A 20,400-nucleotide genomic window follows, 5' to 3' on the forward strand; every position below is an offset into this window, starting at 1 on the left:
TTTTCAGTTTCAGTGCTGACACTTGAAGACACCAATGCCATTTTAATCTTAGATGATTATGAATCCATGTATCCTGATGATATGAGTTCCAGCCAAATATAATAAAGGTTAAATTGCATTATGTGACTCATTTATTTCTATTTCTTCCTTTGTGTTAAAAATGCTAGCTAAACCATCTCCCCTGCCCCATTCTAAATAGATTGGATGTTCACCAAGTGTGAAATTTATGATAACAAATTTAATACTAAATTGTACAGTACTGAATTTGTTTCCTGTCTAAAAATTATAGCACTGGCCATTTCCTTCTCACTCAGTAATTCAACATTTTATAATGATAGAAAACTTTGAGATTCTCACCAGGCTAGATGTGAGTAAAACCAAATACTGCTACGTGCGAGAATTATAGACATATAGAGGTTGGTAGGACCCTAACAATCAACTAATCCAGCCCTCTCATTGTGCAGATGAGTTAGTTATGCTAAATGTACACTTGTCACAAAGATTAGAAATGCACATCAGGATAGTGCTACCTCTCCTATAATTCCTAGAAACTATTATTCAAAGCCACTGGTAATGAGATAAGATATGAATGTTATTAATGTACCACTGCAAGGACCAGCAGGAACACTCTGAAATCAAAGTGCCTTGTTGATCAAGCTACAGAGGGAAGGACAGAATAGACTGTGCTTTCCCATTTGCAAATTCTATTAGTTGATGGCATTGAAAGGCAGACATTGCAGCATCTTTGAAGCATAAATGGATTCATCTTCTCTAATACCGTGGCAACCAGAACACTTACCTTCAAGTCTAATTCATTTTCATTATGTGCATCATGTTTCCTGTTTACATCTTTTACATCTTGATTGCTGGCTTCTAGGTCTTCGTTCTCATGAGGACAAGCTATTGTTGGGATGTAGGTATCTGAAAAGTATATGTAATTTTTTGTGGTACTGTAAGATCATCTTAATTTTAGACTTTAACAAAGCAGAGAATATTGTTGAAAAATTAAGTAAGAATGTTTATTACCTGTAATCTTTGAATCGTCAAAGTTACATTCTTCTGATGTTTCTGATGATTCTTTACTGTTAAAAGTAACACAAAATGTTATATTTGTTCTATAACTACAGCAAGTGTTTAGTAATGAGGGAATCCAAACCAATAACCAATAATCCAAACCAAAGAAATGTCATTTGATATGACTATATGCTTGTAATATTTTATATATTTTTAAATAAAATGGATCTTTTAGATTATGTAGTAGTAAATATAGGCAGTTGAAAATTTTTACTAGCTTACACAAAGCCTATCACCATCATGAAATTAAGCTTTGCAAGAGTATTTTTCCTTTGATTTAAATGATAATGTTTTATAATCTACTAATCTACAATTATAAAATTGCTTTAGTAACTCTCCATACAAGGAGGAAAACAACATACAGCTAAATACTGAAAAACAGTTCAATTTGTACTCAGTAAAAAGATTTCAAATGGAAGTGCTTCTAGATAATTTTGTAAGCAAGACTTCAGTTCTGTCATGTGTAATCATATTTTCCTTTAAACTGATTTAGGTTATATTTCCTTTTTTACTGTATTCTTTGTCCTGACTGGAAAAGATAAATATCTTTTTTCTTTCTAAGATTTCTCTTTGTAGGTGGATTTTATGAATATTAGAGTTTAGATTTGTCTACCACACGCTATAAGAAAAAATTTTAGAGACAATATTCTGATTTTGTATAGCTACATTACAAATCAATTTAGCAGAAATTTTTAACCCAGTTTCTGAATTTTCTTGTACTGTCTCAGCTGAATTCCTTCTCTTGATGACCTCTCAATTTTTAAAAGTAGTTCAGATTTTTTATTTTTAATGTATATTTTTATTGTAAATGTACTGTAGAGAGGGGTTACAGTTACATGAGTAAGGTAAGAGTATATTTCCTATCAAGCATTATTACACCCTCTTTTGTTTTTCCCCTACCATCCCTTCCTTCCCTGTCTCCCAAACTAGTAGTTCAGTTTTTAAGAAGATATATGAGACAAGAAAACAATATGTTTTCTTTAATCTCAAAAAGTGATTAAGGATCAAACTATGTCTTATTATGATGATGTCTGAGAAAAACATTTATTAAGAAGAGAGGTATGAAGGAGATAACATTACATACTGATAAATACACAAGGAAGGAATAGAAATAAATAATGCTTAGTGTTGTTTCAAATGACTTTGTACAAAGTAATAGGAAATGAATAGAATTCCTAAAGTGAAAAGAATACAATAATATCAAGTATATCAAAGGAGATCTCTAAAAGCTGAGAAATATACCATGTACATAGATAAGAAAGATACCAATTGCAAAGATGTCAATTCTTTTTTTCAATTGATCTGCAGATTTAATTCAATTGTAACCCAAACTGTAAAAGTACCTTTCGCTGAATTTGAAAACACAATTCTAAAGAGAAAAACAAAGGGGCCAATGATAGTTGAAATAGCAGAAAGACTCTAAGAAATGTTTCAATTTCATGAGCTCCTATTAAGATTAAGCTGTGAAGACAATATTAGAGTAGTATGGGGACAGAAAAAGTCAACAACAGAGTTATGTCACATTGAAAACTTTTGTAAATAGAAAATGGAGCATGTCAGAATATAGAAAAATAAGACAGCTCTTAAAAAGAAAGGCAGAAGAATGATTATCATATAGGAAAAGATGAGAAGAGAACATAGCTAGAAATCATACTCCAATTGGAGTAAGGCCTCAAATCCTTACAAAATAAATATGAATATGTTTTAGTCCTCACAGTATTTTCTTAAATAAAAGTAAAGATACACTACACAGATTAGTCAATTTACAAGTATCTTTTAAATTTTGTTCATTGAAAAACTTTTTTTTCAGTCCTGGGGCTTGAATCTGGGCCTGGGTGCTGTCCTTGAGTTTCTTTTGCTCAAGGTAAGCACCTTACCACTGAAGCTATAACACCACTTCTGGCTTTTTTATTTTTTTTTAGTTTATTGGTGATAAGAGTCTCACTCTCATTGGGGACTTTTCTGCTCAGGGTGGCTTCAAACCAAGATCCTCAGTTCTCAGCCTCTTGAGAAGCTAGGATTACAGGCATGATTCACCGGTAATCAGCTAAAAGATATCTTAAAAAAAATTTTTTTTTAAATATATAATCTGTCAGAAGACATTTGGACTACACAAAATCAACCCAGAAGTCAAAGACATTAAAGATCTACTAAAATGCATATGAAAAATAGATTTAAATTCATTCAGTGGAGAGAGGAAGAGATTCACAAAATAAAACATAAGAAAAATACATATATAAGGAGATGTGAGCATTATTAGAAAGAGAAAATGGGAAAAAATATAAGTTGCTAGCACTTATACACATTTAATTGATAAATTCTTAGAAATGTGTCAACACCAGGAGTCCCTCTGGTCACTGTTTTTTATTTCAGTGCCCTTTGTCTTGTATAGGTACTCTTGGAAATCTTTGTCTTCCCAGATTTGGGGAAGGGAGGGGCAATCACAGAAATGGTGGGACAAAAGGTTAACCAACACAAATCACTATGCATTATGTTGGAAATGAACTTTACAACTGGGTGGGAGGGACATCATGGGGTTAGAGAAAGCAGGAGAAAATAAAGGAGTGGATAAAACAGTTTAAAAAGAAATGTACTCATTACCTTATCTAATTGTAACCCCTCTGTACATCACCTTTACAATAAAAAATTAAATTAAATTAAAAAATTAAAAAGAATAAAAAGAATTTTTTAAAAAGCTACATTGGCTCCACGGGCTTTCTTGCCCATTTCTGGTGATAGAATAAATGGTGAACACCAATTTGGAAAGCAGTGTGACATATTTTTTCCTAAAATTTAACCTGTGTAATCTGTAACTAGTACATTTCCTCTTGCTAACCAAATGAAGAGAAATTCTTTGATATACTACTTGGGGCAACAATAACAATATTTATGATGTCTTTGTTGACAACTGAAGTGACATTTGTACCCATTTACAGAAAGGTGGTTACAAAAGGATGTCATATTTTACAAAAAGGAACATTATAAAACACTGAATATAAATCACAGGAAAGTACAGCACAAGTAAATCTTAGCAATTTAATATTGAGTGAATAGTCTCTAATAATAATTTTATGTATATATATGAAAGTGGAACCAGGAAAATTGGAGAGATGGGGGAGAGTTATAAAAGGGGTGAAATTGATCAAGGTGAAAAGTGACATTGATCCATTTATACTTCAATATAACATTCATATTGAAACCACTCTCTACAGCTACTTAAAGATAATAAAATTAATTTAAAAATATGAATTGCAAAATAATTTTATATAATTTAAATTGATTTTATAAAATATATATTAAGTACATTTATAATCATAAAGAGAGTTAACTAATATATACATATATATGAACATAGAGGTATGGAGATTATAATAAAAATTACATGATAAAAGAGAGCTTGATTTGTAGAATTACATTTGCTTTGATTCTGGGATTTTTCTTCTAATCTTTCACCAGGAAAATAAAATGCTTCACCATCCACACTGTGTTCTCCAGAATCAGTAGCACTCTTTTTTTTTTTTTTGTCAGTCCTGGGGTTTGAACTCTGGGTCTGGGCGCTGTCCCTCAGCTCTTCAGCTCAAAGGGAGTGCTCTACCACTTGAGCTCTGGTGCCACTTCTTCAATAGCACTCTTAAGTAGTATTTGCAAACACATTTTATTATTTTAGTCTGTTCTACAAAGATGAATTTCTAAAGAGAAATAAGGCCAATGTAGGAACTTTAGATGTTCTAATAGTTCAAGAAACCTGCTATTGGGATTTTTTCTATCCCCTTGAATACTACAGCTTTTAGCCATAACAACAGTTCCTAGAACATCAGAAACACCACCCTACCTCTATAGCTCTAAATTATTATACCTGTGCTAGAAATAAAGAGGGGGGGAACAATGGGGTGCTATGTATCTCCTAAAGTCATTTGGGTATGGGGTCAGATTGTTAAATTCCTCATACTAACAACAAAAATGCACCTTGATGCACCAAGTCACTTGGATTTAACAAGGCCTACTGCTCCTCTTAGATTACTTCAGAGATGTAATCATTTAGATAGGTGATTTTGTCTCTTCAACTTTCTGCTAGTTTTATATGCATTTTCATGTGCTTTGATACTATTTGCAGAATACTAAGAACAATACAGAAATGAAGCTTCTAACTAGAGAATTCTAAAGGAAGTAATCACAATCCCTTTCGATGGAGAATTTAGGACACAGATAGGGGAGGCAAAGAGGATAAGTTTTGTGGAAGGAAATATGTTGGGCCTTTAAGGCTTTTCAGCTTAGAAATGAAAACTAGCACTTGAAAGAAAAATGCCTACGTATGTCATTTTTCTTTCACAATATTAGGCTTGATCTATCCTGAAAATTGAGGTAAATTTATCCTATAGAACTAGTAAAATAAAAGAGAATTTCTTATAATTACCTGGCAAATGTATTTGATAAATACATAGGGAAAAAAGTGAATGGATTTCAGGCAATAGCATGCTTGTGAAATGTAAATGTGATTTCAAATTTATTATAATTTATGATTATTCATTCAATCACCATCAAGTTTATTGAGTACCCACAAATTTCCAAATGTTGTGTCACCAAGATAGACAAGAAAGAGTCTTTGATTTCATAAGGCTTCTAAGGCTAACAAGCTAGTGAAGGTATGTGTTCAAAGAATTAAATAAAGCAAGAACACCAGAGTGTGCTTAGAGAGGAGCAGAGAAAGCTAAAAATAGCCTCCAAGAGGACCAGAGGACATGGCCTGCAAGCTGAAACCCAGGGTAGCATCAGTTAAAGAAAAATGAGAGCAACAATTGCACATTGAAGGTATCATATGCAAACACCTTATCAGTAGAAAAGCATTAGTCTAAATATGCCAATTCAAGATAAAATGTAGAGCTGGGTGCCTTTGGGTCATGTCTGTAATCCTAGCTACTCAAGAGACTGAGACCTAAAAAGATCATGGGATTGAAGCAACCTGGGCATAAAAGTTGCAAGAACTCCACTTCCAGTTAGCCAGCAAAATGATTCTTGCTGGACTTGTGGCTCCAGTTGTAGACTACTATCTATAAGCAATCACAAATGGGAGGGAGGGAAAGACAGGCCGACTGCTAGAGACAGAGAGAGAGAGAAATACAGAGAGAAAGACAGAGACAGAGACAGACACAGAGACAGAGGCAGAGAGGCAGAGAGGCAGAGAGAGACAGAGTAGATGAAACTTGGAAAAGTAAAAGGTAAAAGCCTGGGCACTATTTGGTAGTAAACTAAGTCAAAACAGAAAACTTACATCCAAACAGCACCTCTCAAAATATGGTTCACAGGTCTCCTATGTGAAAATGATCTGGTGTCATATCAAATGCTGCTTTAGGAAATGAAAGCATATCCACTGCACCACTATTTCTATAGAGTGAGATTCTGCATTTAACTAGAATCCTCAAGTTAGGTGAAGTGCACCTGTATTTGAAAACGCTAATAACTTTAGATGTAAAAAGGATGCAGGCAGACCCTTTAAGATCACAAGAACTTAGCGCCAAGGGAGTGAGTGCTCTTTATTCCTTAGATTTTGCAATAGGACACACTCAACTATTCTAAGGACAGCTGCTGCTCTATGCATAAAAGAAAAAAAATGTGCACATATTCCATGTTTCCAGGAACGAAGAACTGGATTGAAGAAAAGAGCAATCTTATATGCCTTACAGAATGAAATGATAAATCATGGATGGGAGTAGGAACTGAGCAATGCCTTAAATCTATCTAATGAATTAAAGATAAATTAATTCGTATTTCAGAGTCAGATGTTAATCAAAAACTTTGAATCTCATACATAAAGTTTATTTTAGTGTTTCACCAAATTTTTGTAATTCTCATAAGATTTCAGATCTATAAGGGATCTCAGACTTGGAGGATCTGCACCAGTTTATAGAGAAATGTCTAATTAAATAGTACAGCAAAACTCATACAAGCTATTTAGTTTATAATGCTATATATAATTGCAAGTGTCTTGGTGTTCCTGCCAGTATTCTTTCTATAGGGGATTAATGCAAAAGTGAAAGAGCAAACATTTCCATATAAATCTTGCTTCCCTGTTCTTTAAACCTAAATAAGGCGATTACTCACCAGGTGACCTCAAGCCAAATACTTAGCTTCTATGTGCTTTATTTTTCTCCAAAAGTGGCTTACTCTTTATACAGAAAAAAAATGTGTAGCATAATTTTCAAAATATGAAGGTATTAATGAGTTTATCATTATTAGTAGTACTAATGAAATATGTATCACATTTATGATTACTTTTATCTTACTATAGGATCCATTCCCTTTCCCTCTCCCTTAACCTAGAGAGCTTTCTGTACTTTAATATATATTATATTCTCACACATATTCAATTTCTTAGTTATTTTTAAGAATAAAATTGTCATCCCATGGTAATACACTTGCTTTGTAAATTTGAAACCCTTTACAACTTTGAGGGGAGAGGGAGGAGTTGGGGAGGTAGAGAGGGAAGGAATAACAGGGGAAAAACAAAGGAGGGGGCAACAATGCTTGATAGGAAATGTACTCATTACCTTACTCATGTAACTGTAACCCCTCTGTACAGTATCTTTACAATAAATATATATATTTTAAAAAGAAGAAAAAAAATCAGATCCTCAGTAAGAGTCAACTATTATTTTAAAAATGTTCAGTCCAAACCTGGTATGCACTGTAATGTTAGTTCATACCTTCTTGTATTTCTCAATTGATTTATTCAATGTTGGGATTTAGCCACCATAGCAGTTTCTGGGTAGGTTGTGCATACATTTTTGCAGTTATGATTAGTTTTAACTGTCAAACATACATCAGGTTTTAGTATAATAGATAATATAAAAATTCTTCCCAAAGTCCAGTAATAATTATGTACTACAACCCTATATGTCTTTTAAAATATTAATTAACCTTCTCAGAGACTTGTCCCACAAAAATACATTTGATGTGATCTAAATTACCCAATCAGTTAGGGTAAGCAGCAGAATTAGCTGTTAAGAAATAAAGCAATAAAGTGATGTTTTGATTATTCCATCAGTAGTAGAGAAACTTTTTTCCTTCCAAAAGCCCATTTTGGTATAATGCTATTCCTAGACCATACAAAAGCATGGATTCCAACAGATAAAACATGAACAGGCAATAAGAAACACATGAGAAGGAATTGTGCCATTCTGACCTGTACCAAATACTTTCATGGGTCTTTGTAGGCTGGATCTCCTCACTCCTCATTTCCCAAGTAAGTCACCCTATCAAAAATTTACCCTTATTTGCAATAGCTAGTATGTGTCTGAGACAAGTAGAAAAGGTCAAAAGCTATATACATATGACAAGATAAGATGAAGGTAAGCGAAATGAACCCCAAGATAGGGACACAAGTGGTTTTTTCTTTCTTGCTATTGTTTCTAACATATTTATAAGGCACCATGTGATTTTTTTTGTTGCTTTGTATGCCCTTCCCCCACTGTATAACCCCTGTTTTCACTGTATTTGATGTTGGTATAATTTGAGGGAGGAGAGGGGAAAAAACAAAATGTTTAAATAGGGATATAGGTTGACCCATTGCTCATCTACAATGAGATGTAGAAGACACTATGTTGAAGAATGAACTTGACAATTTAGTTGGGGGTGGAGTGAGGAGTGTAGTTGTGGAGGTGGGAGGGAAGGGATGGTAGGGGAAAACAAAGAGGAGGCAACAATCCCTGATAAGAAATGTACTCATTACCTTGCTCACATAACTGTAGACCCTCCGTACAGTATTTTCACAATAAAAAACTCATTAAAAAATTTACCTGACAATGCTAACCATTAAATAAAGAAGACCACATTCTGTGCTTGCCTCTCACTCTATGATAGACAACAGTAAATATTAAATTTTGCTATCTCTGTTCAAAGTTTCTGGTCTCATTTATTTTACTTTATCCTCATTTTTCCCAAGAAAGAATTCATCTTTTTATCTTTTATTTTTTATTTTTTGTGAGTTCTGAGGCTTTAAATCAGGGCCTCGGCACTGTCCTTGAGCTCTTTTGATCAAGGCTAGCAGTCTACTACTTTGTGCCAGAGCCACTTCTGATTTTCTGGTCATTAATTTTAAGGTTAGAGTCTCAAGGGCTTTTCTACCCTGCCTTTGAACTGAAATTTTCAGATCTCAGCCTCCTGAGTAAGTAGGATTAAAGGCATGAGCCACCAGTGCTGGGCTTTTTTTTTTTTTTTTTTTTTTTTTTTTTTTGAGGCCAAGGTTGGCCTCAAATTCTTGTTTTTTTTTTTTTGTTTTGTTTTTTGTTTTGTTTTTTATTACAGGCATGAATGTGCAACCACACCCAGTTCATAAATGATCTTTTAAATCAGAAATAATATGAACCTTATGGAATTTTTGTACCTCTCTGAAGGGATACATCAGCATTGGCCCTAAGTGAATATACACAAATAAGTTGAAAAAATTCCTCAGATAAATAAATATATATATATATATATAGTGTACTTTTTCTTTTTGATTCCTATCATTCCAACATTTCATAGCCATTTATTGGAGGAAGAACACAAAATTTGTACTTGAGAGGTGAAGTTTATAATACATTAACCCACTGCTATATCTTGATGGCTTTTCCTTGGGTGTCAAAATAACAGTAGTCTTCTGTTTAGCAGAAAGGAAACTGAAGCCAGAAGAGAGATATTTGATAAAAAGAGAGATAATTGAGATAAATGTCTAATTGTGAAGAGAAATGTCTAAGGAAAAAAAACTCTTAAAGCCATTATGTAGACAGAATTTAGGATGAAAAGATGCATTAAGTTCAGTTCCTTGAGGATAATGCCAGAAAGAAAAACAGAATGAATACAGTTCTGCGTTATTAACAGTCATTGAGAGAAGAAAGAAGTAATCTCTAGGGGAAAACATCAGAATTTTTAAAATGCCTTTCTGCTCAGTCTGTGGACCAGTGACTGACATGGTAAGGGACATTGGGGAGGGGGGGAGGGAGCGCGCATTTCTTATCTTTAACTGAAAACCAGAACTATGTGAGGGGATCCAGCACTATGCATTCACTGATGATTTCCTTATTAGGAACAGTTGGTGCTTCTAAACCCTAATCAATTGCTTTATTGCTCAAAATACACCCAATTTTCTCTTTGAATATTTGATATTAAATAGCATGCATCCCAATCAATTTTATCCTTCCCCATCTACAGAGCTTTACATTATAAAACTAATGGGAATATTTATTTTATAATATAATATAGAAATGTTATTTTGAAAATTCCTTATTTTTCAAGAGTACTGGCACAATCAGTGGAAACAGTTTAAAATTCAAGCCAATGGAAGATGAACTCAAGTAAGCTTCTTAAATACTGAGACATTGCTAATATTTACCATCAGTTAAGCTCAATAAATATATTGGATGACACCTATTAGAAACTAATTTGTTTCTTTTAAAATAGTATCAGAATCCATCGATCACGGAAAACTGCAAGGCTCTTCAGTAAGCTATTGTAAACTGTTAAAGCATTTGAGTAACTAAGACCATGCCACTTAGTGGCCACAAGTATTATTGAGTTATTTTTATACTTTACAGAAAGCTAATTACTACATCCACATATCTTCTCTATTTCAATTCTTAAATTAGAACTACCCCCTTTAGCTTGGTGCTTGAGTTTGAAAATGATGGTAGTTTTTACTTTCTCTTTATCTTCTAAACTTCAATCAGTTGCACAAGAGGGCTACAATTTAACGTGTCCATGCGATTGTTCATCGCTTCTTGGTAAGATTCATCTCTCCTATCATTCTCCCCATCCCATCTGTTCCTTCCACCCAGATTCATTTCATATTTCCACTTCCTTTTTCACACATATACATGGAGTATTCTGTGGTTTTCTCATTCTCTTTTTCATGCCTTCACCCCTCCTACTGGATGCCCAGAAATTCAATAGCAAAGAAGCAGGGAACTGGAGGAAGATGGTGGAGGAGAAACTGGAGGCCAAACAAGCTCTCGCATAGAAACCAGTTTTAGTGTTCCAGTGAACAGTCCTAGGCTAGAGAGACGGGAACAAATGGAAAACCTTTTCCTTTGCAGGAAATATTTTGTAAATCTCATTTCCAAAAGTTTTTTTATCTGACTCTTCATTTCCTACCAAGACTTTACAGGCCTAAATCTGCTGCATCATTTCAGAATGGTTTGCGTTAGTTCACCTACCTCAACCTGACCAAGTTAGGGAGAAAAGGTCTTAGATTTTATTCTGTCATTGAATTGAATACTAGGCAGAATCCTATTCAGATGTATACTTTCTAAAGAAGCACTAAAATTTAAGGATCTCGTGCATAATTGAGTAGAATCTTGGATGTCCAAGTGGGTATAAAAAAATCTAGATTGCTTTACAATGAGATGTAATTATAAGTAGAATTCATGAATTTTAAGTGGAAGAAGATTTATAGATAAACCTTGCTTAAAGGACTCCTCTATGACAACATAACCTGCCAAATTTATTTGATAGAAAGAAATATAAATGATTTGAAATGATAAATAGAAAAAAACAGTAAGATATCAGAAAAAATACATTAAATATTTTTTACTTACTTATATTAGTCAAGTTCTTAAATGTTACTTGTGCTTAATTGTTACTCATGAACATGTGGATGACAAGTAGGGATTTTCAAGTTAGAAATCTATTTCCAACATGAAACTTCTCTATCACAATTTCCTCAAAAAGAGATTGAGATTTAATTTATTCCAGCTTTCCTTAAAAATAAACAAAATTTATCCAACTGTATTTTCCCACTAAGTAATACACTAAGTAATACATTCCATTATTTTTCACAATAGTATTAACTTGTATTTGGATCAAAGGCTATTATTACAGAATTCATACCACTGATTAACTGTATTTAAAAAATAGTATTAAAAATGTTTTTTCATACTCCAGGTGCCCCGCAATAAATAAGTGTATATAAAAAATATGTAGCACTACACACAATGGAATTTTACACAGCCATTAGAAAGAATAAAATAATGTCATTTGCAGGGAAATGGATAGAACTAGAACAAAGCCTGTTAAGTGAGGTAAGTCAAGCTCAGAGAAACAAATGGCTCATGTTCTCTCTGATACGCAGAAATTGAATCTAAAATGCACTGGGATATGATAAAATATACAGGAATCTTGATACTCACAGTGAGACCAAAGATACTGTTAGGAGAGAAACACAAAGACGCTTCTTCAAACACAAAGTGCCTCTTTATATAAAATAATATATATATACTGAAATGAACTCCAAGATAGGGAAACAAAAGAGACTTTTTCCCATCTTTCTTTCCTTTTTTTAGTTTTTAGCTTTGATGATTCTTTACATTCTGTGTACATCACCTCTATAATAACAAGAAAGTAAATTGATAAAAACAAAACTTCATAAATAATAAAGCTCCATAAAACAAATTTTCCCCCTTAGAATCTATATTAATCATCATCTAAGCTATTTATTTGGTTTGTCAAACACCAAGCTCTGACATCCAAGGTATACAATCATTGCATCACAAACTGTTTTGGAAAATTTCTTAAGAAAAGATATTTTTGCATTGAGATGTATGTGGATATCTCCAGTGTATATTTGGAAGAATCCAGACAGGAAGTTAGTAGAGAAAGACAAAAGGCAACATCACTATTTCCCCCTTATCTGGACAGCCAACCATGTGAGGTGGTGTATTATTCAATAAAAATATTGGAAGAACAATCCATCAGCATTTTTAGGTAAAATATTAATACTGTGTTCCTAAGGAACAAATCACTAGATAACTTCAATATCAATAAGCAGTAAAACAAATCAATCTATCACAAACAAGTTAGACATATTAACATACTTGGTATCTTACCATGACTGCTTTCATTAAAACATTAAATTAAAAAGTTAGGAGGTAATTTTTAGATTATCAAACATGTCTGGATTGCTATATATTCATATACATGTCTACTTGTCTTGTATATATTTCAGTTTTTATACTATTAGTTTATAATATTAGTTGATCTTTAGTATTTAATAAGTTGTTAATAGTCTATATGATGTGACATCTACTTCAAAAGTGTATTTTCAAATTTGTTCTCCTACTTGTGCTCATCATACTAAGTATTACTCGACCAAAGAAAGTAGAAATATTGTAAATTGAGCTAGATGGGTTGTCTTAAAATCCAAATAAGAGTCTTGTTTGTCTCTATCTGTATTTTTTTAAACTTTCAGGCAGACTTGGTAAGTCTTAAAGCATTATTTCTAAATATAATGCTTTTGTGAACTTACGTCACACACTAAAATTATCCTAATGTACCTTTTTGTCAATTCTTCACAATAGTATTACAAAAGAAAGGGAAGAGAGGATACATTTAAAAAGCAAATGAAAAAGAACTCAATGGAAGTCTATTACGCTACCTGTTGATGAGCATGTGAGAGAGTCATTAATATGCGGATCATTGACATGATAGGCCATAATGACTCCTCCAGGGACATATCACTCTATTGTGTCAGAGAACTAGTTAGGGATTCATTAATGTGAAAGGCTTGTGACTTCTTAATATGCAAATTATCAATGCAAAGCACTAAGACATACCTCACAAATGTCCACATTTTGTGATACACATTTTCTTTGCCAACCCCGCACCCACACCTTTTGTGAACTATTTTCTTTCTTCCCATCTTCTGTCACAGAAGATTGTTCCTCACAAAAGATCCCCTTCTCCTGTGGAATCCACTATTTCACATTAGAACACTAACTCCCCTTCAGCCTTTGTTTCTTTGATTTAAGGTTCATACATACAAACCACTTGAAGCATTTTGACTAAATCAGTCAAAATTTAGTACCAAATATGATTTTATATTTTTTTCCAGTGTCAAATTGGATTTTTGGCTCATGACAGAACAAAGTGAAAAAAGCACTCTTTTAAAAAATGAGATTCTGAAACATGAATAATAAAACTTGTAGACACTGATTTTGCATAATTTGGGTGGAGGGCAGATGGGGAAATAATGGTGTTGAAGGAAAAGTAAGAAGAAAGAAGATAGGTTCCAAAGCAGGATATAAGAAAAAAAGAGCAATTAAACTAGGTGAGAGCAACACTCTTTAAATGTGGAGATGGATGTAAAGCATACAGCGTCCAACACACAGTAAGTAGTTTCTGTTCTTATTATCATGTCAGCATTTTGCATTTATGCAAAAATAAGTTAAATCTCTTCTTTCTAATGGAAAAAAATTTAACAGTGTGAAGGTGCCTTCTGTCTTTGAACTAATACACTATGAAAAACAGGATCAAACTTTTTTCCTTACAGGAAAATTAGTTACAAAGACCTAGCAAAGATATCCAGATCTTTTGAAGCTTGTCCATTTCCCCTGTTATACAAGATATGTTACAACATGACGTCTGATCTGAGATTTTATACAATGTTTATATTCATTTTCATGCTATAAGTCTAGCTTATTCAAAAATACAATACAATCTTTTACCATTATTTTTCTACTAAATCTTAGGACAGATCCTTATTTCTCAACGTGTAGACTCTATATGCCCTAATTTCTTGCAGCGAATCTACAAAGTCTATATATATTTCATAAAATATTCACTTATCCATAGAAAATCATTAATATAACTTTAAATTAGTCTTAAGTCTTCATTGGCTTGAGGGGATTTTACATAGATATTACTTAATTAAACTCTCTGACTAGAAAACAATGTTATATTTAACCATAATAATATTTGCTGATTTGCCCAGGACCAAATCAAGCTCTGTGAAGGCATATTCATGCTGACATACGTGAAGATCTTGGCCACAGGTTTTAAACAAGACAGTACAAGACTTTGTAACCAATACCATGAAAATCCACTTGTAGTGGATTTTCAAGGATTCAGTTTTCCTTCCAGAGATGATGCTAACTCAAAGTAATAATGGATAAAATTGTGTGTACACATCGGACAAAAACTTAATACATGCTAGACATTAGGCTAGGAGGTAAACCACTAGCACAGATGGAGGCTGCAAAACCAGCATAATATTGTTACGGACAAAATCCAGAGACAAATTTACAATTAGGAATTCTTTGTCTCTCCATTTGAGACTCTCTTTCTTTCTCTCTCTCTTTCTCTCTATCCCTTCCCCCCTCTGTACATGTGTATGTATATCATTTATCACCTACCTTTATCTATTATATCTATCATATCATATCATACCATACCAATCATCTATATCATCTATCTCTTCTCGAGAGCAGTATTATTCTGGAAGACCTGAAGGTAACCATTCTTTTAAAATGTAATCATCTAGAAAGGTTGAGTCTTTCTCAGTCTCTATAGAAAAATAAAATTCTTATTGGCAGGGCACCAGTGGCTTATGCCTATAATTCTAGCTACTCAGGAGGTTGAGATCTGAGGATCAGGGTTCAAAGCCAGAGCAGGCAGAAAAGTTCTCCTGAGACTCTCATCTCCAATTAACCACTCAAAAACCAGAAGTGGTGTTGTGGTTCAAAATGGTAGAAAGCTAGCCTTGAGCAAAGAGCGTAGGGACAGCACCCAGGCCCTGAGTTTAAGCTCCACAACTGACAAAAAAAAATCTTAACTTTGATAATTGTCAGATAACAGACACACATAAATTATGTTATCAATATTTCATGATTTGTTTTACTTTCCTAACTGTATTAAGCTCTTGCTTGCAACTTTCCAGTTCTGTACTCTGTTGAACATGTCTAGTCATCTCTGCACAAACCCACACTGACTGTTGTTCACATTGGACCTTCATCCCTGTCATGATAGTGAATTGCTGATCAAAATCTGTCCTTCAAGAATACTCTCTACGTCTGGGGAGGTAGCTCAGTGGTAGAGTGCTTGCATTGTATGCATGAGGCCCTGGGTTCGATTCCTCAGCACCACATAAGCAGAAAAAGCTGGAAATGGTGCTGTGACTCAAGTGGTAGAGCACTAGCTTTGAGCTGAAGGGCTGAGTGACAGCGCGCAGGCCCAGAGTTCAGGCTCACGATGGACCAAAAAAAAAAAAGAACACTCTCTAGAAGCTTACTTTACTTCATATGGAAATTAACTTTACTGTGCTATGTGATGCTTCCTTTCCCTCAAAAGAACGATTTCCTTTTCTTCAACCCATCAGAGGAAAAATGACTTCAATAAATACTTAACAAAGCTTATTCTTTTCTCAATAAGCCATAGTATTGCATATAGTGTTTTTCAAAAGTATTATTCACATTTTCAAAAGTATTATTTCATTTAGATTTGCTATTTTTCAGTTTCTTAAATATCATTTTTTGTGAGAATTGTAATTAAACAAATTTTAATCGTTTCAAAATTATTATTCAACTTACCTGTGTTTGGATCCTTTGTTTCCTCTGGTTTTCAAATATTCCCATGCACATAAGAATCATCTGGGGGATTTAAATAATACCTATGCCTGGAAATTACCTCATACTACCTAAATTGTTGTAGGACCTGAGGTTGAGTGCTCTATTTTTCTCTTTTTCCTATTTCCCATCTGAGAAGTACTAATTTACTTGTAATTATCTTACTTATTATTTATGTTACTTATTACTTATATCTTACTGTATAAAGGCAAGGCTAAGATGAAATTAATTCTTTCAGTAAGCCAGGTGCCAGTGGCTCACCCCTGTAATGCCAGCTACTCAGGAGGCTGAGATCTGAGCACTGTGGATCCAAGCCAGCCCAGTTAGGAAAGTGTCTGACACTCTTATCTACAATTAATTACCAAAAGGCCAGAAGTGAAGCTGTGGTTCAAGGGATAAAGCACTAGCTTTGAGCAAAAATAAAAAGCTTATAATGGTTTAAATGAAAGTTCATTGATGATGATGATGATGATAGTTTAATATGTTTGTATTGTAACATATATGATAGAATATTTCATCGAAACATTCCATAGCCACATGTATCTTAATCTTTTCTTTTTTTCCTGATTTGGTAAATAAAGGAAGACACTTGAAGAGTTATACTAGCTGTCTTTCAGAGTCAGAATTTTTCAATGGTTACCTTGATTTCTATGTGTTGACTTTGTGGAAATATTTTTCCTCACAAGTATCAATTTACATAAGTGTATTCCATATGTAGACAGTGCTCCCACTCTATATTCAAGGTATTCCAGACATTTTGAAAATAATGGACACATTAGTACTTTATAAAGATACGTCAGAGCTGCAATTTCTTCTTTGATTAGAAAACTCCAAGAACTCCACTTTCACATAAATAAAATTAGTAATGAGGTCTTTAATGGAAAATGTTGATTGATATGATGACCTGGGTGATTGCACTTCTGGAAAATGACCAGAGGAAAGAAGAAAAAGATCCCAAACAATGCTGATGTCAGAGACAAATCAATTGACCAGCTATTTTCCTGTCGGTCATGCCTATAATCACAACGACTCAGGAGACAGATCTTAGGGTCCTGGTTCAAAGACAACCAGGGAAGATAAACCAAAGTGACTCAACTCCAATTAATGGGAAAAGTCTGGAAGTGAACATGTGGCTCAAGTGGTAGAGAACCATCCATAAGCAAAAATTCCCAGCAAGAGTGTGAAGACAGGTCCCAGTAGTAGTACACACTGGAAAATGGGGAGAGAGTGGAAAGGGAGAAGATGAGGGAGGAGGAAGAGGAAGAAGAGGAGGTGAAGAGGAAGGGAGAAGAGGAAGGGAGAAGAGGAAGAGAGGAAAGGAAGAAGAAGAGGTAGAAAATGGAAGTAATTATTGGGTCAAGTATTTCCCCAGAAATTGAAAAAATAAAAAATAGCCCCTATAATCATATCAATATAATTTTGGAAAAATCCTAAATAATAAATTTCCTCAGAGATTATAATTTGCCATACACAGATAGAGTTTACTGTATGGTAATGTGCAGTCAGTAGCTAATCCTCCTCAGAATGTTTTTAGGGTCGTAATGAGTTTTCAACTCAGGGGCTCATGCTTGCCAGGAAAGCACTCTACTATTGAAGCCACAACTCCAGTATTTCAGAAATGCTTATTTGAACCATACCAAAAAAATATTCAAACAAGAAAATTATCCACATTTGCACATAGAAAATCATTGATATATTTATTCATGAGGAGAAAGGGGAAAATCCCTGTTTGGAACTGCCTAGGACATTTTGACTAAGCAGAAAGTCCTGTGATAAATGTTAATTTCTTTTCATGTAAATAAGTTGTATTAGACATAGTAGTATCAAATAGCAACTCTTTCATTTAAGCAAACCTTTTTTGCAGGCTGCTGGTGGCTCATGCCTGTAATCCTAGCTACTCAGGAGGCTGAGATCTGAGGATCACAGTTCAAAGCCAACCCAGGCAGGAAAGTCAATGAGACTCTTATCTCCAATTAACCACCAGAAAACCAGAAGGGGCACTGTGATTCAAATGGTAGTGTGCTCACCTTGAGCTGAAGAGCTGAGGGACAGTGCCCAAGCCCAGAGTTCAAGTCCCACGACCGACAAAAATAAGAAAAGAAAACCTTTTTTTTATTTGTATGCTATAAACAACTAGTACCATAAGAAAGTCTTGCCAGAAACATTAGAAACTTAAAGAAAGCATAATAAAATGATAGGAGGTAAAAAGTAAGTCCCGTGGTACAACTGAAACAACCATAGAAATAGGGTTCCTATTTGTTTACAAATCTAAGCAAATGCCAAGAATGTTTGAGCAATTGTCATTGTTTACAAACTTAATATGGTCTACCAAAATAAGTTTAGAATGATATGTTACTAATACTGAAAATACAAAATATGCACCAAAATATAAACTATCTGAGGAATGTTTTTGTTGTATTGCACACACACACACACACACACACACACACACACACACACACACACACAAGAGAGATGAATTTAAATAAAAGGTAAAAGGTACATATAGATGTATGTGATAATATTTTTTTTGATCGGTCATGGGGCTTGAACTCTGGGCCTGGGCACTGTCCCTCAGCTCTTCAACTCAAAGCTAGTACTCTACCACTTGAGCTACAGCACCACTTCCGGTTTTCTGAGTGGCTTATTGGAGTGAAGAGTTTCACGGACTTTCCTGCCCAGGCTGGCTTCAAACCACCGTCTTCAGATCTCAGCCTCCTGAACAGCTAGGATTATAGGCATGAGCCACTGGTGTCCCGCATAGAAGTATGTGATAATGTGTTTTTCATTGGAAAGCTGATACATCAAAGCTGAATTGAGTGAAGATGGACAGTTTTTCTAGCTCATATGTATTTAATAGTCAACTCGGTTGGCTGTCCAGTCTTCTGCATATGTTCACTGATTAGAACAGTAGCATCTGCTTAGAGTTACATACAAAAACACACAGAGTGAAGAAGTATTTCATATATCTAAAGGACTTCTGCTTGTGGACACAATGTCAACCTTTTATACAAAAAGGATATACTTAATCCAATTTAAATTTCATCTTGGTATATATTGCATTTGAGTTTTACAAACATTCACAATTTCTCTTCAACATCTTACTCCTATAATGGCATTCTTGGATGGAATTTCATTTAAAATTAGATATCTAGAAATAGTTTAACTATTATTCTAAATTATTATCTGTCTAATGAGTTTGCAAGAATTCTAATATAGAAAAGTTTATTTTTCTCTAGTAGATTGAAGAACAAACTAAACGATTTTCTAAAGTACTTTAATTTTCTAATTGTGTAAAGCCAAGGATCTTTGCCTTCTGTTGCTTCTCAGATACTCAGAACTCAAACTTAAGTTCCGGATTAGGAGAGTTTGCTTCTGAACCAGGGTACTATTAACCTCCTGGCTGACCCTAATCCTTCTGAATGGCATTACTAGGGTCTTGTAATGGTAACGTTTTTCATCCTCTTTGAGAATCTAGTTAATAATGTATTATTTTTGTTTTCTCTGATTTCTACATTGCATTATAGACTCAAACCTTAGCAAAAACAACTCATCATTGAGGTAATTTGACATGGACAATAGAAATCAAGACAAACCATAGACTGGTGGCTCATGCCTGTAATCCTAGCTTCCCAGTAGACTGAGATCTGTGGATGGTGGGTCAAAGCCAACCTGAACAGGAATATCCACAAACCTCTTACCTCCAATTAACTACCAAAAAATAGCTGGAAATGGAAGTATGGCTCACCTTGATCACAAAAGCTCAGGGACAGCAACCAGGCCCTGAGTTCAAGCCCTAGCAACGGCACAGGAAAAAAATTACAGAATCTTTGTAATTCTGCTTAACTTCACAGTTTAAAGATAGGGATTTCAACATGTAACTCAAATGAAAATTAGAGTAAATGAAAGGTTAGATTAAAGACACAACAATGTAAATGACTACTTTAAAGACAAAAAA

General features: G+C 34.1%; 1 protein-coding gene across 1 annotated transcript in view; it reads right to left on the reverse strand.

Annotated features, from left to right (window-relative positions):
* Positions 1-20,400, reverse strand: part of Ppp1r3a (protein phosphatase 1 regulatory subunit 3A) — a 33,886-nt gene that overhangs the window by 4,396 nt on the left and 9,090 nt on the right. The window contains exons 2-3 of the mRNA XM_069996599.1: positions 1,027-1,082; positions 800-921 (exon numbers count right to left, since the gene is read on the reverse strand). Coding sequence (XP_069852700.1) covers positions 800-921; positions 1,027-1,082 — 178 coding nt within the window. The remainder of the gene's footprint in view (positions 1-799; positions 922-1,026; positions 1,083-20,400) is intronic.

Source organism: Dipodomys merriami, unplaced genomic scaffold (genome assembly GCF_024711535.1).
Source record: "Dipodomys merriami isolate MVZ:Mamm:240054 unplaced genomic scaffold, mDipMer1.0.p SCAF_5, whole genome shotgun sequence".
NCBI lineage: Eukaryota > Metazoa > Chordata > Mammalia > Rodentia > Heteromyidae > Dipodomys > Dipodomys merriami.